The 24,063-nt window shown below is 40.9% G+C and overlaps 2 protein-coding genes across 3 annotated transcripts in view; both read left to right on the top strand.

Annotated features, from left to right (window-relative positions):
• Nucleotides 1–3,090, top strand: part of BRWD1 (bromodomain and WD repeat domain containing 1) — a 60,162-nt gene extending 57,072 nt beyond the window's left edge. For both annotated transcript variants that reach the window (XM_075772113.1, XM_075772105.1), the window contains one exon: nt 1,802–3,090. In XM_075772113.1, coding sequence (XP_075628228.1) covers nt 1,802–2,955 — 1,154 coding nt within the window. In that variant the 3' untranslated portion in view covers nt 2,956–3,090. The remainder of the gene's footprint in view (nt 1–1,801) is intronic.
• A 3,116-nt stretch (nt 3,091–6,206) lies between these two features.
• Nucleotides 6,207–14,518, top strand: PSMG1 (proteasome assembly chaperone 1). The gene is made up of 7 exons (XM_075772090.1): nt 6,207–6,390; nt 6,537–6,646; nt 7,979–8,130; nt 8,508–8,570; nt 11,078–11,276; nt 12,197–12,333; nt 13,404–14,518. Exons 1-7 carry the CDS (start codon nt 6,260–6,262, stop codon nt 13,476–13,478), a joined length of 867 nt encoding a protein of 288 aa, XP_075628205.1. The 5' UTR covers nt 6,207–6,259; the 3' UTR covers nt 13,479–14,518.
• The last annotated feature ends 9,545 nt before the right edge of the window (nt 14,519–24,063 follow it).

Here is a 24,063-nt window from a genome sequence, read left to right as displayed (position 1 = left end):
AGGCTTACCTCATAGCAGCTATGAGCAGCAGCCATGTGTTGTGTACGTGTCTACTTGATAGTATTGGAGGCCAGTATATAACTTAAGCTTTAGCTCTTCATATTTTTTTTAATCTGTGAATTAGATCACCTTTTATACAGCATTATGTATTATGTTTTGACCATAAAATCACAAAGTACAAATAGTAACAGCAGTAGTATTCATGTATAATTTCTGGAAACTGTTAGAAAAGACAGTAAATTAATTAGCCTTTGGAAATGTCAAAATAGGAATATACTTGAATAGTACCTAAAAAGATTTACATTGATAAAATGACCAGCTCTGGTCTCTGAAGAGAATTTTAATATTGGTACTCAAGCTGGACGTTTGAATCTGTCCTAAGTAACTTTTTTTTTTTACTTTGTGGAATTAATCTTCATTGCATTTATTTTTGTCAGAATTTAGGAAAAATGTTGCCCTATCCTTACCTCACAGGTGAGGAGTTGGGGAACAAGAGAGTACAAATGACTAGCAGTGCTAGTGTGTCTGGTGAAGCTGGCCAGAAGGAGCAAGGAATTGAACCTTACTTGACTTTAAGTCTCAGGCTAGCGTTCCCGGTCTGGGTGGCTGTCATTGTCAGAAGGCATTTGGCCTTTAGCAGTTCAAACACTTTCTACAAAGTTAGCAAGACAAGCTGGTTTCATCCCTCTGTAAAGGAAGTCGAGAGAGCATGCCCTCTAGAAACTTCTCTTGTTTCCCCAAACTTCTACTCGAAAAAAAATTTAGTTGCCTAGTGTTCTGCAAATATACAGCAGCTGCTGTGATTGTTCCTTCTGTTTGCTAAGTACAGCTGGAGAATCATTGAAAGTAATGAGTCTAAGCTAGAACAAAATTGGCTGTTATCAGGAGATAATAGGCTAATGTAATGTAAGGGCTTTAATGGTGCATGTTTATCCATTTTGCTCATAAAATCAGTAATAGCTATAAAGAAATAGAAGACAGACAACAATCTTGGGAAAGCTAACTTTACAAAATGCATTTCTGCAAAAATAGCAAAATTTTGTTGTTGTTTATCAAGTCTATGCAAATAAACTTCAAGAACTTCTCCTTTTAATTTTTATTGATACCTATGAGTAATTCTGTTTTATTTAGATGGTAAAAGTTTAAACTGTTGCTCTTCGTAGCATTGTTCACATTATTTACAGATCAAATATTTGTTTTAAAACCCAACATAAGAAGCAAGTGCTATATTAAAAATAAAAATACCGAATGGAAGATTAACTGTTGGAAGCAGTCTTACTGTTTAAGTTACTAAGGAACTGAATGGTCTAAATGTTTTCTATGTATATGAAACAAATCAAAATTGTGAGATCTGTCTGGGGCTTGTGGCTATATACAATATTTTAATCTCTTTTTTTAGAATAAAAAAGTCTAAAATGTGTAATAATTCATTTTGAAAGTTCATTCTAGTACAAATATGATAGCTTCTAAAGATAGAAGTATTAGTAATATGAAAGCATGTGTTTGCTAAGTTAGGTAATTTGTAATTTCTAAGTTAATGACTAGAGTGATGCTAAAGAATGTTACTTTCAAACCCTTTCATTATCTCAACACAATAGAATAATCCTGAGAGTTAAAAGTATGCCTGAGCCTGGCCGATGGTATTTTTATTAAAGGCTTAAGGTAAACTGCACGTAACAGTTGACATAAAAAAAAAACAACTTTGTGTATTTTATTAAAGGCGGTAGTGTTTGTTCTTCATAAAATAATTATTTCAGGAATGTGAGTTCCTAAAAAGAATTTTTAAATCTATATTTTGTAGAGTCAACATCTGAGGAGACTGGACAAAGTGCAAAAGTGCTCAGGAGCAGGACATGTATCATTAACTACAAGAAACACATAAAGCTGTCTAATGTGACTGAGAAGAAAAATCCACGCAGATGTGCCACTTTGGCAGCTAACAAGATTAAGATAATGAGCGATACAAAGGAAGAATTATCAAGCTCAGAAAGTGTTTACACAGTAAAAAAGAACAGAAGACAGCTTCATGGCAATGTGTCTGCAGTATCTAGGAAGAAACTGATGGGCAACTGGGAGATGGATGCTTGCTTCAAGTCTGAAAATGAGAAAGAACAGCTTTCTGGCAGAAAAAAACTTTCCTGCCCTGAATCATCTACTCTTAAAAGAAAATACATTAGTGAGTCTGAGAATGAAAAAACAGCATCTGAGGCAGAGATTAAAGTGACTCAAAAGCAGAACGATGATAATCCTAAGCAGGCAGACAAAGCAGTCTGTGCTGCAGCTCTTAAAAATCTCAAATATGACTCTTCAGAGGAGAATTCCACAAACCACAAGATGGAAAATGGGAGAAACTGGGCAAGTTCTAGTCAGTCAACTTCAGCCCCCAACCATCGTACGAGCAACTCTGAAGAGGAGGTAGATTCTGACCTAGCAAAACAAAAAACTAAAAATATCAGAGAACTATCAAATAAAAAATCTAGAGCTTCTTACAAAAGATCAAAATTATTGGATGACTTCAAAGAAACAGCAGAATTGGAAACAGGGGGGAAGAAAGATGAACAAAGCTCAGTGTCAGAGAACGTGGAAGCACCTGGGACTGCAGGAAGTTCAAAAGCCAGTTTCAATTGCTCTTCTGAATCAGACTCTGGAACCGATAACAGTATCTATAGTGATGCCACAGAAACAAGAAAGAGGAAAAGGAAATTGGAAGTTGTTAGAAAAGAAATTACCAATTCCAACTCACCTAAGCCTTCCAGAAGACCCCAGCGAAGGAAACGTTGGAAACCTAACCAAGAAAATGACTCTGAAGATTTGGATTACACCAAATATAGAAGAGCTAATCGGCGTTCTAAGATAAGAACTCGGAACGGTGGTAGACGGACTGTAAGATACGATGATTGCGACGACGACGACGACTATGACAGAAGTTTAGATGATATAGATTGTGAAACGTAACCTTAAAAGGAAAAGCCAGCCCACATTTTTTTTATGGTAATAGCACTAGAACTCATGATGGATCCTGGCTCTTCTTTGTCCTACATTTCAGGGAATATATTTATATTTTTCTATGAAAAAGTTATGAATGTGATTAGATGATGACTTTCTCCTTTTCATATTTTGACTTGCACTTGCCTGCCAATGTAGCAGCATTTAGCACAGATGCCAAAATGTGCCTCATTATAGGGGCAATTTTTTGTCTTTACTGGTATTTTATTACATATAACAAGAGTTAAAAAAATGTTAAAACACTGCACAACAGGTTAATAGCAGTATGTTGAGTATTATTGTTATGGGTGCTGCAATGGAATACTACCTAGGTCATAACGACGTTCAAGAACAGATTTCAAACGCCTCTAATGCTGTATGAAATCATGTACAATAGTAACAGGCTTATAAATCATACTATACACTATAAAAATCTGGTGGATGCTAGCATTGCATCAAAAGAGTAATGAACGGTCACTAGGCTAGTAACTTTACAACTTGTATTAGTACAGATGTTAAATGCTCTGTACTTCCATTATTGATAACATGCAACTAGAACCAGTTACCAGTGAAAAAGCATATTTGTCAGTTAAAAAGGCATATTGGTGCTGGTGAAGAGAGGGTTTATGCTGACAGGTAGTACTATCTTCATTAATGTGACTTCTATACTGTAAACTTAAGAATATGAAATGCAGGTGAACTCTTGGGACTAAGGGTTTTTGTGTGTTTTCTTTATAAAATAGAAAAACAAACAAAACACTTGTTCTGTTTTCTTTATGCGTGAAAAGCTTGAGGTGCAGGATTCTTACATTCCAGACCTTTTTGCTACATTTCTGTTGTTCTTCCATATTTAAACTTTTAAGTGCTTTAATGTTAGACTTACTGAATTAAACCTTATCAGTTTCTGATTATTGCAGTGCATCTCCTATTTTCAAAATGTTTGAAGTGGCTGTTGCTGACAAGAAATAATTCTTGCGTAGAAGACAGAGGAGACAATTTCTCCAGGAAAAATGTGTAAATTCGTGGTTGGCCCCATATCAACTCGGAGAAGGCGCAGCGCCTCTCAACTCTCACCTTGCCTTTCCCTGGAGCTGGGCTGGTGGAAGCCCTGCTGTCGCTGCCTTCAATCCAGCATCAGGCGCTTGGCGATCTCCGCTCCTTCCCCACTCTCCACTATAGGTTTCCTCCCCCTGCTCTGCTGGTTCCCTTTCTCACATGTAGTAAGACTTAGTGATTCCTGATCTTGTTGTTCAAAAGGAGATATGTTAGAATATTAGATTTATCCTAACTCAGCTTATTTTAACTGAAATAGCAAGTTTGTGAAATAGTTTTCCAGCAGATTGGACTGGTAGCACCATCTGGAAGGGGTTTTAGGGAGAAAAAAAAAAAAGTTAGTGCAGCTGCACAATCACAGTCATTAATGGCAGAACTGCTTGCACAAAGGGAAGTGCAGTAATGGAGAAGGGACTCCCACATGCCGCTTACCAGCGGTCAGTGAGAACCACTTCTCCAACAACAACATTGCTGACATCGTGTGCCAAAAGATGTATTTACCATCACATCATTTTGCTATCTAGAATGGTATCTCAGTATAGAGAAATTTTTTTTCCCCCTTAAAACTTCTATATGAAGTCCAAGAATAACCTAGTTTATATCATTCTTGCCCCAGGAATTCTCTTTATTTAGAGCATAGTCCTTAATGTGATATGGTAGAATTTTGTAAATTTAAGATATGTGTTTATCTGAATTCTTTAAGTTGGTTTCGAAAATATGCACATGGTTATGTTTAGTGATGAAACTTTGAGGTGGCTTTGTGTATCTTACCTTTTAGGGGCAACTTTGTTAAAAGGGAGTAAGTCAACTGGTATTTTTATATTATCCATAAAATTAATACATTGTTCAGCAGCTGCTTATGATCAATGTTCTATGGAGTATAACCTCCAGTATAGGAATAAAAATTGGTATAATAGCTCTTAAGTCAGAGTTTTTATTAATCTTAAGTTTAAATAGCTAAAATTGGGCTGGTAGGTTTGTATTTGTAATTCAGGCTTAGATTTAAAAATATGGTTTTCTTTCTCACCCTGTTTCAGATGCTGTGTTCTCTGTCACACTGCCCTCATGCACTATGTGTTTGTGGTGATCCCCGAAAGCTGGGAGAAGGTTCTGGCCTCTGTATTGATAAATCCGAGAGGGAATTACTGGCTTAGTTTATTTTCTAAGCAAAGCAAGTGCTGGTTTGTATTTACTAATTTTGTACATACAGTCAGGTTGCAAAGAGCCAGCAGGAGGAGACACAATTAAACTGGAAAGGGACTTTTGTTACTTTTATACCCTCTGAGAGTTTGAATTTTATTTTTTTATTTATTTAAATGAGCTTTTATCAGAACTGGCTCATGTAAGCCTTGCAGAAAGCAGTTCTTCCATCTTCCTGGTAACTTTATTCCTTCAGCATTCTTTATTTGGTCTAGCCGTACTCAGGGAAGTGATTAAGTAGACCTGTAAAAGTAGTATCTTTGAATAAAGCTGCTTCATGTGATGCATGTGTAAGCTGTTGGGTTTTTGGGTTTGGGTTTTGGGTGTGGTGGTTGGTTTTGGTTTTTTTTTTTTTTTTTTTGGGGGGGGGGGGGTTGGTTGGTTGGTTGGTTTCTTTTAAGCAGGACCTGAATCTGGGATTGTGACTAGGCTAATGGGCAGCATGAACAGAGGGAAGTAACTAGACGTGCAGGACAGACACGTAGGAGACTAATATTGAAGAATTTGAAAGACTTTTATGATGTGCACGTAGAAGTGGGCCAAGGTAAAGCTACTCACAGAACTGCCACTGTACTCTTATTTGCACACGTCTGGTATGTTTAACCTTGATGTATTTGGGTTTCATTTGTGTCATACGTGCCATGTGCTATCCCCCGGCCTCTCACGCACCCCCGTGGCCCGGCCCGCTGCCTGGGGCCGGGAAGGGTGGTTCTGCTCCGGGCTGCTCCATCCCACGTGAGCCAGACACGCTGACCTGCGGCCGGGGGAGGCAGCGGGGCTCCCCCGCCCGGTAAAGCGGAGCCTCCTGCTCCCGGGGGCTGGGACGGGGGCTGCAGCGGGCAGGAGGGCGGGCAGCCTCCTCCGGGGCCCTGGCAGTCGAAGCGGCTGTTTCGGGCGCCCGCTCTATGGTCTGCGAGGCCAGAGCGCCAGCAGGCGGAGCGGAACTCGGTGGTGCCGGCGAACCAGAGAGTCTCGGCGCGCAGGCGCGGTGCCCGGCGGGGTGAGTGGTGGGGCGGCGGCGATGGCGACCTTCTTCGGGGAGGTGGTGGTGGCGCCGTCCCGCGCCGGCGTGGATGATGAGGAGTCGGCGGAGGAGGCCCGTGAGGAGACGCCCGAGGACCGGGAGATCCGCAGGGAGCTGGAGAAGAAAAGGTACCGGCCCCAACGGGGCACCCCGGCCGCTCTCCCCGCCGCTGATGGTGCGGCCTCCCCCGCGATGGACCTCCGGGGGCGGCCCGGGCCTGGGCCCGCTGGGGTAGGGGGATCGCTGCTCCACTGCCCTCCGCCTCTTTTGCCAGGGAGATCGACGTTCTCTGGACCTTGAAGTCGGGCGCGTCTGCGGGAAGCTCTGCCGACGAGCCGTTCGTGTGCTCCAAGTTTATAGTAGCGATAGGACATAACGCTGCAGGTAGGTGGTGCGAGCTGCGAAAACAAACCCTCAGAGACTGAAGTGCTGCTGCCAGTGTGCCACGGGGCGCTGCCTTTGCCACTGTCTGTTTTAACGTCGGTCTCTGCTGGGAGAACGGTCCGTAGGGGTGTCCAGCTCTTCATTGGGCGAGCGGAGCTTCAACCCTGAGCCGTCTGGAGAAAGCCAAAGTTAGTCTGTACATGTAAAGCACAGCTGCTTGTTCCTCCTGTCAGATCGTGGTAAAGTGATATATTTTCAGTTGAAGGGTAGAAGAAAAGTGTGGTTTGGATTTTAGTTGGGACAGCTCCCCTTTTCATTTCTCTCACTTGTGTTTGGTAGACTTTGCTGGATTGTTTGTTAATTGGCAAAAGTTTCCTTTTAATAGTAGCAAGTTTCTCAGTGCAGTTTAGTGTTTTGAGATAAGGATCTGTCAAAGATGTAAAATTATGGGTCAATAAGCTGTAATTTCTTTAATTTCTAATGAACTGTGATTTTTCTTTTTCTTTTTTTACTTTTTTTCCTTAATCAGTCAATCCCTTTTTCACATTCTAATTCCCGCTTGTTCAAAATACCTTCTTTTGAGGTGGTTATCTACTCATTAGGCCTAGAGTCTTGAAACGTCATCTTCCCTTCCCACACACACTTAACAAAGTCTTGAGGCTTTAACAGCTGTTTCACTGTGGATATAAAGTTTTAAGTCCTCCTTACATTTAGATCACGTTTAGATGACATTTAGACGATATCGAAGTTAACTTGGCTAATTTGTTTTTTGTTTGTTCAGATTTTTTCTTTGAAAAATACTTATAGATGTTTTAGATCTGTCTTCTGTTTAACAGTAACTTTTGATAGGAATTTGATTTACGAACATTTGATTTAAGATCTCTTTTTACCACTAAGTCGTGCATACTCTTGTCACTGCTTCCAAAAGCCAGTGTAATAGTTCTACCTTGCTAGTTTAATAATTTTTTAAAATTTAAAAAAAAAAAAAAAAAATCTGTTATTTCTGGTGTGTCAAGAAATATTAGAGACATAATATTTACATCCTTAGCATATACTAAAGGAATCAAAGGTGACTATAGTGATGTAATTCCTAAGAATACATGTTTTTGATGTTAGGGTTCTCTATAGATAGCACTGCTCTTTATCTTTTAAGTCTTGATAAGGTGAGGTTATTCATATTCTTGATCTTTGGTGGATTTGATCAATAAATGTATGTTGATAAAAATAAATTACTACATTTTTTTAACTTGAGATTGCAAGGAAATAATCTAATTAATTTTGGGTATTTATTTATAGAACAGGGATTTTATTCTTTTATTGGGTTTTTTGCAGCTTTCCTGTCTTCTTTTATTCTGGATTCTGTATGTTGGGAAGTAGTTGGAGTTGTGAAGCTGTGGAATGAGTGGTGTCGAACATCCAACACAACGAATGTCCTCCCAACAGATTCTTTCTGTTTGTTCTACCGATTAATATCAGATCCAACAGTAAGTGGCTTATGCATGAATTCATCTATATTTTTAGCTTTCTGAAAAAGAGAGCAACCTTCATCCACCCCCGCCCAGGGCAAATGAAGCACTAAGGCTGCCATATTCTGGATTAATCTCATCAAAAATCTGAAGGGCTCTTTCACCTGCTAAAACTATTTGAGGTTGCGGCCCATGAAGTTCAGTACAAAGATGATGTATAACAACCTGATTGCTTCACATCAGTTGTGAATGAAAAATTCTTGCTGAAATAGAGTTGAAGAAGCCCAAGAAAACTGAACAAATTATTGGCTGCAGTCACATCATCTTTACACGTGATTATGAGCTGTTGTTGTGCTCTTTAAACCACTTACGCAACTTTTTTTTTTTTTTTTAAGGTTTTGTTGTGCCAGTGTAGTTGCTACGTTGCTGAGGATCAACAGTTCCAGTGGCTTGAAAAGGTAAAACTGGCAAGACAGCAAATTGAGCAATGAAGTCTTAGGGGTGGGGATCTTAGTGTAAGTGTCTCTTCCTCTCTGATATTCTAAACACGACAGCGTTGTAAACAACTGATTTCCCTGTGGCTTGCTTTTCTTAAATATCCAACAAATGAGCAAATTTACTATCTGCAGATTCTGTGAAATTCTGTTCTAGATGCTGCCAGTTGTATCTACTGTAACTTACCAACTTTGTGCAAATAATTCCTTTGGACAGTTTCGATTTTGTTGCCCTTAACTAATTTCTGAACCTTTTTGCTGTTTGTCTTAAACTTTCTATGGCTTATTTCACATGCATTTCAGCTCTGGGAGAATCCTTCCTTAAAAAAATAGCAACATATCTGCATTAGTATGACTGCCAAAGGATCACCAGACAAACCTGTCGTGAAACTCATGATGGATGATAGTATCTTTACTAACAGGTGTGTTCTGTTCCTTTCACAAAGAGGAACTCTACAGGAAGGTGCCTCCAAAGCAGTATCTGTCCCATTTGTTCGTAGGCTTCGTGTGCTAAGTGCCTTACCCCAGCATCATTCAGGTACAGGAATACTGCTGAGTCGTTCAGGTCCCTCCAAATATCGTCACGTTGATTTTAATAAGATAAAGCCGGGGGACAATGTTCTGGCTGTTTATTTTCTGTATGGATTTGGGTCACTGCTTAGCCTCAGGGAAGTATGGCTTATTTTGTCTTGTGTCTGTCTGCCAACCTGCCTTCCTTTAAATCTCTGCTGATCTGATGAACAAGCAGAGGTTCTAAAGCTATTTTGTTAACGCTGAGGTTGTGTAAGGCTGTGGCTGGAGGTTCAGAGAGTGAGATGAGAAGTGGCATGTTGGCTGAGAGCAAGTCCTCAGCCTGAGCTGAGTGATACCTGCTCGGTCTAACCTGTCAGGTGGCCCCAGCCAGTGCATGAGAAGGATTACTTGGGTGTAAGGGAGAAGCATATGAGCAGTGTGAGGGAGCCAGAGAGATGACGGGAAGGCAAAGAGGGTAGAAAACTGGGGTAACTTCACTGAATGATACAGGGATTTCAGACCCAAGTTGGGAGAAAACTAGTCTTTTGTAGCTCCATGGCCTGTTGAAGAGTTTATTTCAGTTGGGTGGGAGGTAATGGTTCACTTCAAAGTTTAGAAACCCTGAGACCTAAAACATTTTGGTTTTGCTGTATGCCATGCATTCCTGCACTTCATTTAAACCAAGATTACAAAAGAGAAGATGGTTGTGGTTTTGCGGTCTTCTCCATTTGTGTTTTTCCAGCTGTTTGCACATATGTGTTGTTTCAAATGCGGGCACTCATGAACAGTAGGAGTGTACAGTTTTCCCAAGTCAATGTTCTTGAGTATTTTTAAACTTCATGGTTACTGGTATTTTTAAACATGCAGCAGAAATGTTGTGCTGGTAATCTGCTGCTTTTAGTGTGAGTTACAGACCTCTTCTGTATGCTTCATAAATTCTGATTCACTGAGCATCTTCACAATCTCCATGAGTCAGATTTTTACTTCTGTATGTGTTTTCTCAGTAAGTGATCACTGACAAAGTGAGAACATACAGACTAAAGTGTCGCAGTAATGCACACCAGCCAGTGTTTCCGACAAAGTAAATATACTGTAAATTGAAAATATGTGTGCTTCTGAAAAGTTATGTCAGTTTTATATTACAACGGTAACACGCTGATGTGAGGGAACAGTCAGCTTCCCTTCTCTGATTGGTACCATATACAGAAACAGGCAGGTTTCTGTAATGTTTACCAAATTCCCTGTTTCCTTATTCATCATAAGTCTGAAGAGGACAGTGTAAAGGGAAGGTGCAGGTTTATCGTGCTTCTCCTCGTTTTGGCCTACGTTCTTAAAAACAACGGAAGGCTGTGCAGCATGATGGTATTTTGTGACAACATGTGATGGATCCAAAAGTATGTTTTGTACAATGTTTTTGAAACGTGTGTCTTTGAGGAAAACTGTAGAAAAATTAAGGTTCTCTTTCACAATTCTCAATTCAACTTGAATATAATTAAATAAAATCTGAGTATTTAAAATTAAGACTCTTTTTAAGTACTGTAGAACAACATCTGGGGAGCACGATTTCAATCTCAAATGTCTTGCAGCTTAGCAGGTTGACTTCCTGTCATAAGGAGCTTGGTTTTATTTGGAGTCCTTTTTCTTTCTACAAAAATCATCATTAGTAAAAATGTAAGTCTTAATTTATTTGCAGGTGAATAGAAAGTGCTGAAAACCTAAAGCCTCTCAAGAAAATCAATAGACTTGGTAAATACATTAGGTGCTTTTTTTATCTCCATCCCAAGAGCAATGCACGTGAAGGTTCTACCTGAAGGTTGTGATTCAAATTTTAGTTAGTCCTGCAAACCTGAGTTAAAGTGCCGTTTGCCATCTGCACTGAAATTGAAATGAATCTTTGTGTTTTTACACTGCTATTGGAGAAGATAAATTTTGCTTATGTATTAACATTTTTATTTCAGGTTTTTGGCTGTATGCAAAAGGAGAGCTTGCAAGTAACCATTCTTTCAACGTGTCCTGTAGCTGATTATAAAACTCAGGAATCCACTTTAACACTTCCATCTCCATTCCTGAAAGCCTTGAAGACAAAAGAATTCAAAGAGCAGGTCTGCTGCCCACTGCTGGAACAACCTAACATTGTGCGAGATCTTCCTGCTGCTGGTATTTTCCAATTCCAATTATTTACGAGGCTGCTGGTATCAACACAAAATTCACTTTAAAGAGCATCCCATTGCAATTAGAATTTTTACTTAATTGTGTGAAGTGGCTAACAAGTTAGTTTTTTGAAAATTAATTCCCAACAGTTTGACATCTTATATGGTGCCTTGTAAAATAGGGACAAATTTCAAAACCACCCACAAATCCTTTTACCCCTTATGTGCAGGACAAGTACTAGCAAATTCTTGAGTATAGCCTCACAAAGTGTCTTGTATATTGGGTTTTTTGAGCATTTTACTTATGAGCTAAATATGTTTTATTAAGAATTATTTTCACCTGGGCATCCAAACTGAGGCTTTTAAAGTCCTTTCTGCATATTACAGGTAAAGTGGGTTTCACAGTGCTACTGATCGACCTCATGTAAAGGATGGATACAGTTTTATTATGTAATATAACAAAAACCCGAGGCTTTTCATTATAGAGTACCAAACTAGTGGTAGCATCATGAGGGAAAAACTTGTCTGGCAGGAGCTAAAAGTGGATGATTTTTCTAGAAAAAAAGTATCTCATTTGCATTTTGTTTTGAGTTTTTAATGTTTGGTTGGGTTTTAGGGGTTTGGGTTGTGGGTTTTTTTTATTTTACAGAAACTCGTATTGTTTTTGTTTACCAATAATATACAGTTTCCAGTTAAGGTATTTGCCAGGAAGAAAAACCAACTGCATTTCGTACTTTTTGGTGGTTTATTTTCTTGTGTACTTGAGGGATGAGGGATGGCTGGTCTAGCAGTCAAGATCCTGAGTAGTTAATTTATAAACTTTCATGCTTTTGAAATTCTGACCAGAACAAATGTGACTTTATACACAGAACCTGAGATTCCTTCTCTGCTGAATGTAACACATGTTTTCTTTTCATGTGTATTTAGTTTTGAGTTATTGTCAAGTATGGCATATTCCTGCAGTGTTGTATCAGTGTTACACTGATGTCATCAAACTGGACACAGTTACAATTGAAGCGTTCAAGCCTGTGCTTTCTTCTAAAATCCTGAAGAGTTTAGTCAAGGTAAGATTTCATATTTAAAAATTAATGGGAGATTTAGTCTATTTTAGTCTTTCATCTTTTGCATTCTGCTGTCAATCTGCCCCTATGAGGATTCCACCTGAAAAGCTGATGTATGTAATTTATGGAAATGTACGGACTTTATTGGAGAGGACAATGATTTCTAATATAGCGCCTGCTGTAACCATTTACATCTGTTTATAAGTTGCTTAGAAACAATGAATCTACAGCTTCCCTCAAAACTTCATTGTGACTTTTCAGGTTCTTGTAGTGGTATTAGTGTATCAGGGAGTAATTTCTTGTCATTGATTAAGGTGCGGTTTTCTTTGGAGGCGTGTCCTGTTGAAACCTTTGAGTATTTTTTTTTTAACATTCTACATTCATATGCAGGATGGCTTTGTTCTAGCTCTGTATCTACCTGTCTTCTAGTGAAAAGCTTCTTAAGAAATTTACGTGAAAGCTTCTTAAGAAATTTATTTTGATCTGTAACTTCTTTCTGGAATTAAAAGGCTGAATTTCTAAAGATGATTCTTAACAGTCTTGCACTAATCAAGCAGCTCTGAAATCATGGCATTATAGCTACTAAAGTGAAGTATAGTATAGTATTGAAGTATAGACAGTTCAAAACACTTTCCTCAGTTTTGCTAATTGAACTTAGATTTAAAGACAGAAGAGGTTTGTGTGTACTGAAGTTATTTATTTCATCTTTCAATATGGGAATTGCAAGTCAGTTTTCATTACAGCTTATACTGGTCTGCTAAGTCAGTCAAACAGACTAGTACATAAATGCTTAAACTCTGAAGGAAAACAGCAGCAAATATGCAGACTTCTCCTCTCATACACAAGTGAGGAGGAATGCAAATTAACAAATCCCACTCTGTGGTTGAACTGCAAATTCACATGGAGCCTTTAGCTGGTCTCTGATACCTCCATTCACAAGACTTTTGCTCACAGTTAACATTTTAATCAAACTGATATTCAGAGTAATACACATAAAAATAGAGGACAGTTAGGCTTTTTTTGTTTTCTTACGAGCAATGTAGCTAATGCTCATCATCTCTTCCTTTTCCTAGGATGTATCTGAAAGCACAAAGATTTTGAAGAAGTTACTGACAACCAATGAAACTCACAATAATATCTATATCTAAAGAGGACGTTTATGACACAGACTGCACGTTCCTAAACTCTGGTTTCTTCTGTAGAGGACATTTTGGAATTGTAGTTGTTTCCTTACAAGTGGAATAAACTCCAGTAGATTTCTACTTCTGCACTCATTTTGGTTACTTTCCAATTCATGACTACAAACACATATGTTTCTTCTGCATGGCTTGGGAGACTTTCTTCTGGAGCGATTTTAGGAAAGATATCTTGAATATGAAAAGCACCTTCTTTTTTTCCTCCTGAAGGGATTGTATTATCTAAATGTGTACCTTTTATATGTAAAAGAGGAAATGCAGTTAAGGAATTCTGTCTGTATCGAATAAGAACACCTATTTTTTACTTTGAGACACAAAAGTTTTCCTAATATTCAGTCCTCTTTAAAGATTTATCTGTGATGGAGAAAACATGCTCTGCATCTTTTTACATACATAAATATATATAATTTTATGTGTGTGTGTATGTATGAATGATACATATATATGTACGTGTGCACATACCTTTTTTTTTTATACGTGGTGATACAAAATATAGTAAGTAAAGTATGGTCAGTACCTTTAAAAGACTTACTAGTGGCAAATAATCTTAAGCTTCCTTTACAAGTTAGTAGGAGGCAGGAATGTGGAGCTGTTTCGAACTGCACGGCCGGGCTGTGACTTGGATTCACTGAGTAGATCATCACAGGCATTGAGGATGCTGCTGCCAGCGGATCTGGCAGGAAGAGAACTCGCAGCTCCCGTTTGCAGTGCCTTGCTGAGAGCTCACCTTTGTTAGCAGTTCCAGATTCGGACCCTGAATGTGTGCCGTAAAGGCGCAGGAGCATTCCCAGCTGTCGGATCTCCAACCTCTCCTGGTGAAATGGGCTGGTAGGCTCGCACACTGCTTCAGCTGGATCCGCCAGGGCAAACAGCTCTAATCTATCCGCTTTAAATATCTGAGTTGCTGGCAACAGTAGGAATAGTACAAGGTCTCTGATGCAGAGTATGTGATTTTTAGAGGAAAGTAAAAGTTCAAGCTTTAAAGTGTCTCAGTTCTCTGAAAGTTGTTAACAATTTCAGCAATGTATTTAAAATATTTATTAGGATTGACATGCAATTCTGTCTTGTATATATCCTCTGTTTAAGTTAACATTTTGTTTAAGAAAATGGCATTAAAGGTAATATTTCTGTTGCTACCAGGTAATTCACTGGTGGTGTCACTGCGTAGAGTTCTCTAAATTGCATGTAGCTTATCCTTTTGGAACAAAAGGATAACAACTTCAAAGTTCTCTACTAAGTTTAACTTTGACTTGCACTGGATGCCCAGTGGACGTTTTTGAACAGTGTTTTACTTTAACAGAACTGTCATCCCTTCAGGTTTGAAAGCAGTTGGCTTAGCATCACTGAAGAAAGTAACTCCTGGCTTCACACAGACTTCTGGGTTTGGAAATTTTTATTACTCTCCAGTAATAAAATTCGTGCAGTCTTTTGAAAATCCAGCGTGAAAACGTTATGCCCATGTCTGCTTCCTGAGCACTCCTCTATCCCACTGTGTTCCTTCTCTATTTGACATGATGCACCAGTTCTCCTTCCTGTATGATTTCTCCTTCCTGCGTGCCATCAGCAGAAGCAGTGGCACTGTGCACAGAGGCATGAGCCCGAATGTTCCTCCCATTGGAGCCTGAGCCATTTGTAGCGCTAAAGCGGTGGATGTTGGAGCTCGTGTCCCAAAGGTTGCTTTCAGTGACTGCCTGCCTCCTATCAAGTAAGGTTACTCCCTGAACCTTGTTCATGTACCTCTGTGTTCCCACTGCACAACAGAAATGAGGTAGAAAGAAGCTTTATTCTTTCATCAATTCCCCCTTGAAGCCAAGGCATGATGCACACCCTCTTCCGTCTTCCTATGTGAAGGTCTCTTACTGCATGGCTCTAGCAAGCAATCTAACTCTTCCTAGACTCCAACCTTCTCGTACTGGCAGCAAATACCGAGCTCCACCCTGCAAACTCTGCTTTGTTGCCAAAGCTTCAGAAGAAGAACCTCGCTTATGACATGTAATTTTACAATTTCTATGCCAAAAACTGCATTAAAATATTTGGGAAGTCAAGTAGGCAGAATTTAGGAGAATCCTGGAATTCAGTCCCCAGCCAGTGCCTGATGATGTTTGCATCTTTAATTACAGTGTTAGGTGCTTTTCCCTGGATAAAACTGCCCTGTGGAAGGGCAGCACTCAATTACGGCAATGTGGAGAGGAGGAAGCTCAGGATGAGACTGGTGATTTCATTTCTTTTCCGTGTTGGAGTGTGCAATAACTGAGGCAAGCAAGTAAAGGAGCAAAGAGGAGGAATTTGTTTCTGCCTGAACTTCAGGCAAGAGTTTCTTTTGTAACGTTAGGCAAGCCAATGACAATTTAACATGCAGCTTGTATCTGTGTATGTTTTGGATGAACAAGCTGAGGTGCCTAGGGCCTGACTTGCTGACATGTTGAGCACTCACAAGATGAGCTGAAGGAGCAGAGCTGGATCAGGATGATGAAACTAGACATTGAATTATTACAGTGAAACCTGAAAATGTTTGAAATGCAAGTAATGAAAAAGATTTTTTTTTTAAAAAAAGGCATTTGGTTCAACCTCAGATGTTTCTGATTTTTTAAGTGTTCTATTTTGTGCCTAAAATATTGAAAAATCTAAGTGAGCTAAGAATGGGAGTCGGAGAGATTAATGATTTTTTTTTCAGTGCAATCAGATCTGCATTTTTTTTTCTTTAAATATTTTTGACAGCTGCTGCACATAACAGCAATCAGCATTAATAGGCACCTCTAGCTAGCTGAATGAGATCAGAGCTTTGAGGTAAGACTTTCTTACTTTATAGGAAACACTGAGATGCTGTTGACAGATATCCTAGAATAGCACTTAAGAATTCCGCATAATAAATACTGTGGGAAACCATTAACTCACAGGGATAAAAACACAAAGCGTTTGTTTTGCTTGGATAGCAAGGTATCCTGAGATGTCTTCAGTGAGGGAAGAACACCAGAGACCCACAACAGTATGGACGTGGGAGAAAGTTACAGGTTGAGTGGCAGGCTATAGTCTCAAGTTTTTAACTTTCAAATAATTACATAACCAAATGTTTGAATGTCCTTCGTGTGGGATGTTAGGTACTTGCTGGGTAATTGCTTTAAAGTAGAAAATGTTTTGTAAGGATGGCGATGGACCTTCAAAGGGCAGTTTCTTAACATAAGCATTTACTGAAAAGACATGGGGTTCTTCCCCTGTGTTTTAATCAGAGGATTACAGGGTGCTTCATACACTAAACCCTCTATATCGCTTATGTTCAGGGTTCATATTTGAATTCCTCTGTTAGGTCTGATTTGGATCCCTTTTCATGAAGAGAAATGAAAGCTGTCTTTTTTCCATCAGCTCTCTAGACTTTAAAGCCAATCTGCTGCTTCGTAGGGAATTAACAAAAGGGGGAACGAATGTAATAGAGTCACAGTCATTAAAGGCAGTGGTTTGATTGCCGAACAGGTGAAGGGTGAGTGCACAGCCTTGCTTAAAAGAGTAAACCTCTGGGTAGAAAGGTGGTAGCTGGAAGGCTGGATGAGAACAGAGGCAGCCCATACGTAAAAGCTGAGAGCACAGTAGAAAAAAAATTAGTGCTGATCATCCTATAAAATTAGGGTTTGAGATGGTGGTTGTGAAATAAAAGCAGGGTGTAAGGTGGGTTCAGTATTCCCTGCTGGCTCCGAGTAATGTTCTCGCGGGTCACAAAGAATGCCTTTGTGCTACTCCACTTAACTCGCTTCCAAATTGGATTGGAAAAGGTTCTTTTTGTGCAGAATAAGCACAGTGAGCAAGTACAAAATACTGTGCCTGGCTATTTGCACCCTTAAACCCTGGAGGACACTTGCAAGAAACCCTGCAGATGCTGTCAGAAACAAGCAGTTCTTCTGTTCGTTACTTACAAAGTGCTGGTGCAAAACTCTTCAACCTGAAACTAGAATTAAGAGTGCCCAGCGTGGCTCCATGAGGTGGTTGGGGTTTTTTTCCTCAAGTGGCAGGAAGCAAGCACGTTTGAGATAACCTGATAGTGTCATGTGCCAGGAGAGATGCTCTGCAATAGTGGGTGGATTCAGCAGAAAAGGTGATTCAGCACCTGCCCTTATAGTTTTTACTTTTTTATGTTCTTCCACTTCTCTATGAGCTGCGTGGGAGTGTATGTGAGGAATGTTTACTTTTAACAACTATTGAAATTTAGTACTTTTTTTTTTTTTAAACAAAAAATAATACAATCTGTGGGGTTTTTAAAAATAGACTTAGGTGTTGTGGTAAGCACATTTTTTATCTTTATGAACATGAATTTAATCTCCTACGAGGCTAGTTGCAGAGATCTTATGAGTAAAAACCAAGTATGAATCCCCACAGTTCCCAGCCGACACCATATCTGGCAAGTAAAGAAATTCTGGACGGTGCAGGTTTGTCTAGCATAATTTTCACTGAAGATTTTGTTGGCTCTGACTGCGAATGCTCTCTCTTGTGTCCTACTGGACAATGATCCTACTATTTGCTTTTCTGAGCATCCCAATATGGAGGTGATTGAGAGGTCAGATAATTGGAACTGCAGGCTGGTTTGTTCTGTGGCACTCATTCGTGGCGATGCTGCTTTCTAAGGCTTGTGTAAATTTTAGTTTTTCGCTAACTTTTTCAATTAATTTAATAATTGTCGTTAAAAAAAAAATCTGGACAGAAATATTTCCCCAAGTCAATGCAGGAGGTCAAACTTTGTATCAGCTCAGTTCTGAGATGGTTATTGACTCTGTTCTGATTCAGGCTCAGCTGTGTCTGATGTTATTCTACTTAAAGCAGTAAGTCACACATTTGATGTGGTTACCCTGAAAGCGCTCAAAATTACGCCTGTTGGAAAATAACCCATTTATGAACGGGATGGCTCACAGCAGGTGGGCCCGCAACATGAGGCTCCCCCTTTGCTGAGCATCATCCCAGCTCCCCTTTGCACGTGTGCTGTTCCCTTTCCTGATTGCGGATCGTGCCTTCGCAGGGATCGCCTGGAAGCACAGAGACGTACCGAGACATGTGTTAGGAAGTACAACAGCAGATGTGTCAGCTGAGATCTCTGACCCAAGGAGCTCAGACGGTGCTGCAGGGCGCTTCTCGAGGCAATGGCATCCACTTCTACACCAGGGCACAGAGGGAATCGAGTACGGCAGCTCTTCTCCCACACGGCAGTATAGCTAAGTCCTTCCCACAAAGAAGGCGCAAAAGTTCCTGCGCTCAAAAACGCTTTCTGTGGTCTTCTGAGCAGCCCAGTAAAACCACAGGCTGCAGAAGTGGGTTTTCATGTTGCACATACTGGTGTGAATCATGTACTTCCTTCCAGCAGGGACCTGAACTCCCCCGCCACGTCCCCTGAGCTCTGCGCCGTGTCAGTGCATCGAGCAAGAGGTTCCTGTTTATTCATTAAGAAGCGGCTCAAAATAGGAATAAATACTGGCTTTTAGTCAGAGTAAGTGGAGCTCTTTAATATCGCGTTTATTTAGCTTTCCCTCGTTTAGCTTTCATGGTGCTTTATGAACAAAGAAACAGGATCAAAAGCAGTCGTTTGACTCGGTTTGTTTCATTCCGCATTGCACTTGCAGCGTGCGCTTCGAGTTGGATGTTAAAATTAAGATCAGTTGGTAAAGGTCTTGACTTAATCAGTACGAGGCAGAGAAAGTAATGCTGTAATGCTGATAGACACGGTCACTTGTCTGAAAGGAAAGTAGTTTGCCTTAACTTTTTACATCACCTCTACCTCGGGGGTGCTGCTAAGTGTTTCTGCAGAGCAGCCTGCTGCCACAGCTGTGATGCTGCCTACCAAGTCTGTAATGTTTTGAAAGTGGCCTTTTAATGTTTGAACTTCCAGCAAGCCAGCCTCGTGTTCTCTGGTGTTGACATGTGGCTTCCAGACTTTAAAATCCAATACATGTTATGAAAATGCATGAGTGTTGAATTTAAACCATATTTTAATAATTTGGCCACCTGTACAATATCCTAATAATCTTAAAATAGAGAACTTGAGATCCTCTGTGAAATTATTTGCAGCAGATGTTAAATCTTTGGTGTATTCTACACATTTACACGCTGGGGGACAGATATTAAACATTAGCCTTACAAAAATAACCCAAAACATATTTATTTCAAAGAATTAGAATGGTTCATAGCAGGAAGTAGATGCAGGAAGCTCCATCCATTGTTACGGTTTGTTTTAAAAGCGTGCTCGAAATGAGATGAAAAAAAGTTTCAGTCATTACTGCAGTTGGACAAAGTTATTTGAGTGTTTAAAAGATAAAAAGCCTTTTTATATATATTTTGTTCCAGCAACTTTCTCAGCTGTTATTTTTCCAGCCCAGCTTTCTTTTTTATCATTTTTTTTTTTAGTACACTTCAACTCTCTGACCTTAAAGACGTAATTATGGGGCACTAAATCCTAAGTGTCAAACCCATTCTCTGATGATTGAAAAATTACCCTTTTGGTCAGAACTTGAGAACCAGAAATGAAAAACTTGCTGGCAAGAGGCAAACGTTATAGTCGGAGTCTGATGTGACTGGGTGACGAGTGTCTTTGGTAGCAAAGTGAATTGCTGCTTTTAAAGCTAAAGACACTGCTGACAAGCAAAGGTGTAGTCTCCATTGATGTAGCTAGCTCCAAGCGTGCAAACTCTGAATTGGCTTCAGAAACCACGACACTTAAAATCTGAGTGCGTTTTGGAGTGTTTTTATTTGCCTCCCGGGGTTTTGAGTTTACCCTCTAACTATGAGGGCTGGACTTTTCTTTTCTTTCTTTGTGATGAAAGTTAAGGATATGGCAAAATCATGCGTTTCCAGGAGCTAGGACTTTAGGAATGAAGTTAGACACTTCAGTAAATGTGTCTAACATAGCAATAAAAGGTGGGCAAGCCCCTACCCACTCCGTCAGCTACTGCCTCTTTCTCTGTAGGAAACATCACCTCTGGCTTCTTCAGTTTGGGATAAATATTGCTTTATACACTTGCCCTGCTCTTCCATTTTCCCTTCTCCAGTTGTCTCTCCCACCCTACCCACTCTGTGCTGGCATCCCCTCCCCTCCTTGCATTCCAGGCGTTTCCCAGCCTCAGGTGTAGCAGGGCCAAACTCCAGGCTGTGTTATTCCGTAGGAAGATTCCCAGCCTTTCCCCTGGTGCTGCCGAGCTCGTTTGTGCTGGCAGCAATGGCAGTAAGTGCAAATTCTGGAAAGAAAAGGTTGACGGGAGGGCTGTTCAATGCAAAGAACAAATGCTATAGATCGCCAGCCCCTGGCAGGGCAGACGTGGGCGCGCGTTGCTGCAGGTTTCTCAGGGCATCTGCTCTTTCCCTCGGCATCTGCCGTGGGCTGAGGTAAGACGGGGTGCTGACTGGGACCTTGCTTTGACCAGCTTCAGCTCCTTTGATGTTCCCAGTGATGCGGAGCCGGAGGAGCAAGCGGTGGGCAACGCCTCTGAGCTGGGAGACGAACGGTGCCATCCCTCATAGACTCATAGACTGGTTTGGGTTGGAGGGCACCTCAAAGATCATCTGCCACGGGCAGGGACACCCTCCACTAGACCAGGTTGCCCAAAGCCCCATCCAACCTGGCCTTAAACACTTCCAGGGAGGGGGCAGCCACAACCTCCCTGCCCTGTTGCAGCCTCTTGCTAGTATTTCCCACAGTGCGTTACAGTCACAGAAATGATGTTGTGATTGTCATCCTGAGATCCTAACAGGGTTAGGAAGAAGCACCAAAATTTTACAGACCACTGGTTGTGGGGGCTTCAGTTTTGCATCTATCTGTCCAAAGGCAATTTGGTCAATTTTGGAAGAGCAGAGCGTGCACAGGTCTAACTGGGTTGTCTCACCTGCTTCAACTTCAAGGAACTAATCCTGGGCGAGGAATGAAAATGCAGGTGCTCAGCCTTGGGCCAGAGTCAATGTGTTTTGCTTAAAGAGCAGAGTGGAATACTCTGGAGGATGTCGGCTAATTAAAAGTAGGAGCCTTGCTACATTTTCTGAGTTCACAAAGAAAATAGGAGCATCGGTCAGTGAACTGTGCTGATTGGTGTGTTTAGAGGTTGCCATTGAAAATCCAGCTTAGGGAGTGAAAAGTATGGGTGCCGCTGGAGCTCACGGAGATACATCTGGTGGGCTTTCCCTGCAGCAGGTTTAGCATCAACTTGGATGCGACCTTTCCATTTTGGGGAGGAGAACAGATCATGGGTGTTATGCAGGCAAAAAGTATTTGCAGCTGGAGACAGAGATGGGGCAAACTTTTCTTCTTTTATCATAAATCAGTTAAAAACTTGTTTCATGATTGGAATAAAAATGCATTGTCCTATAGCTTTGTGGTGCATGAAGTGATGCTGAAATATGTGATAACCTCTGAAATGAAATTTTATCCTGAAATGAGCTAAAACTCATCCCAAAGGCTTTTTTTTTGTTGTTCCAAATTATAGTGACTGTAAGCATAAAGGTATATATATATGGACTTACATAATCACAGACTTTTGACATGTAAACATTAATTTACAGTTGCTGAGACTGTATTGAGAGGCCTTTGGACACTTACAGCGTCTGATTTTTGCATGAAATAAGTATTATTTTTCTTTTGAAGGCTGGTTTGTTTAACCAGGTACATCATCATAAGCAACAACTGAGATCTTTGTTTTGATTTCTTGGTTATATAGTTCAGCATTAAAGATGCCTGTTAGGACTTGATAAAGGGGAGCTCTAATGGCATGACTTGAGTGTGTACGCAACCGATGATCTTCAAGTCACTGCTGTGCGTAACCCACTCCCCTCAGCTCCAGAGCGCTAGCTAACCAACCCAAACAGCAGTTATAAAGAAAATAAAAGCAAAAGTCCAAGGAAATGGCACACAGACAAGGCCAGTAAATGAGCGGTACCATTACTTAAAATGAAAGGACAAAAAAAGGAAACTGGGTGATTGCAGCATCAATTCCTGTCCTGACAGAGAACTGCCTGGCTTCTGCCCGGTTCAGTGAGGATTCAGGAGTTACTCCATCTCTGATGGATCTGTGGCACCTTCGGGTTTCGCTGGAGATCTCTCTCATCCTCTCTACCTTCGGTGTTTCTCGAACGTTTTGGATTTGGTGCTCGTGCTCAAACCCTCTGAGCAGGACACGCACAGGCACCTGTATCCCAAAAGTTCAGGGCCCAAAGTTGTTCTGTGGGTAAGGATGGTGTTGTAAGGGACTTTGCATCTCACGTAGCACCAGCCCCTGGTTCTAGGAGTAGGAAGGTACGTGGGGTAGGGGCACGCAGGGGTCTTCCAGGGTGAGTGAACGGGGTGTTTGGGGCTAATCAAAGCTGTAATGAGATATTTATTTTTCCCAAGAGGTTTTTTCTCAGAGCCAGCGTAAATGCTGTTGATTTCTGTGGGCTTTGGAACAGTCTTCCTTGTGCGTAAATCAAATCTGAATTTAATAAACACAAAATCACTGCTTTGGTCTTAATACTACTAAAGATGTGAACTGCATATGTAGAAATACACGGAACTGGTGAGATAGCTCCTGAACTGTCACCAGCAAAAAGGAAAGCTGTAAATCTTGAAGAGTTAGTGTGGAAAAGCTAATGCCTTTTCCATGGACAAAAGTTTTTTTAAAAAATCTCTTCCCTATATCTTTAAAATAATAAAATTAAGAAATGGAAACTCAATTAGTAGCTCATGAGAAGAAAGAACAGAGGATCTTATTCTGAAAAGGCCATAGCAGCGTAACCTATATCTAGTGATGTGCTTTAGCTCTTTGGAAACTGTTTTTGCACAAAATGCTTCTGTCCTGGAAACATTTCAGCAGGTAATCAGCAGTACGAAATGTGGCCGTGGTGACGGTCCGGTTGCCGGATGGGCTGTGCTTCGGCGTGTTCAATTATTTCCTCCTTTTTTTGCCCCTGGAGTTGAAACGGCGTGGGTATTTCATCTTTTCTCCTTCACTGATGGAAGCAAAATAACCTTGGAAAAGGGACTATGTTGGGTCTATAAAAATACGAAAAAATTCTGTTTTCTCAACAAAATGAAAAAAGAATTTAAAGTTGGTTGGTTTTTGGGGTTTTTTTTTGGCTGAAATGTTTAATTTGTTTTGAGATTAAGTATTAATTTTCAGTGGGTTTTTAAACGTTTTTTAAGTCCAGACAACTTTGGCCTTTTTTTTTTAAACAAAAAAATAAGAAAAAAATAAAGGTACGCAAGCAGTCCAAATGGCGGGGAGAGGGTTAATTTCTCCTGGCTCTTCTGCCAAGGCGTTGAATAAATTCTGCCTAAATTCAGGGAATCCTTTTGATTTCATTCCTGTTTTGCTTTGTTTCCCCCTCTCAGGAGGTGTCGTGTCCCCGCCCCCCCCCCGGGACGCCCGGACTGACACGGAGGGGGCGGGGCGGGGGCGGGGCCAGACGCGGGGGCGGTACCGCCGGAGGGGCGGGGCGGGGCCGGCGGCGCGGCGCGGCCGCACGGGGGCGCTGTGGCCCAGCGCCAGGCGGGTGGCGGCCCCGCGGTGGCGGCGGCGGCCGAGGCGAGCGCCCGGCCCCGGGC

This window comes from Balearica regulorum, chromosome 1, assembly GCF_011004875.1.
Source record: "Balearica regulorum gibbericeps isolate bBalReg1 chromosome 1, bBalReg1.pri, whole genome shotgun sequence".
Lineage (NCBI taxonomy): Eukaryota > Metazoa > Chordata > Aves > Gruiformes > Gruidae > Balearica > Balearica regulorum.
The sequence above is the reverse complement of the archived record's forward strand: the minus strand, read 5'-3'. Positions and strand labels throughout refer to the sequence as shown.

Excerpts from the sequence above, each read along its gene's own strand:
- PSMG1 (XM_075772090.1), top strand. The coding sequence starts at position 6,260 with ATGGCGACCTTCTTCGGGGAGGTGGTGGTGGCGCCGTCCCGCGCCGGC. Across the intron at positions 6,391-6,536 it reads AGGGAGCTGGAGAAGAAAAG|GGAGATCGACGTTCTCTGGA; the intron begins GTACCGGCCCCA and ends CTCTTTTGCCAG. Across the intron at positions 11,277-12,196 it reads GCGAGATCTTCCTGCTGCTG|TTTTGAGTTATTGTCAAGTA; the intron begins GTATTTTCCAAT and ends ATGTGTATTTAG.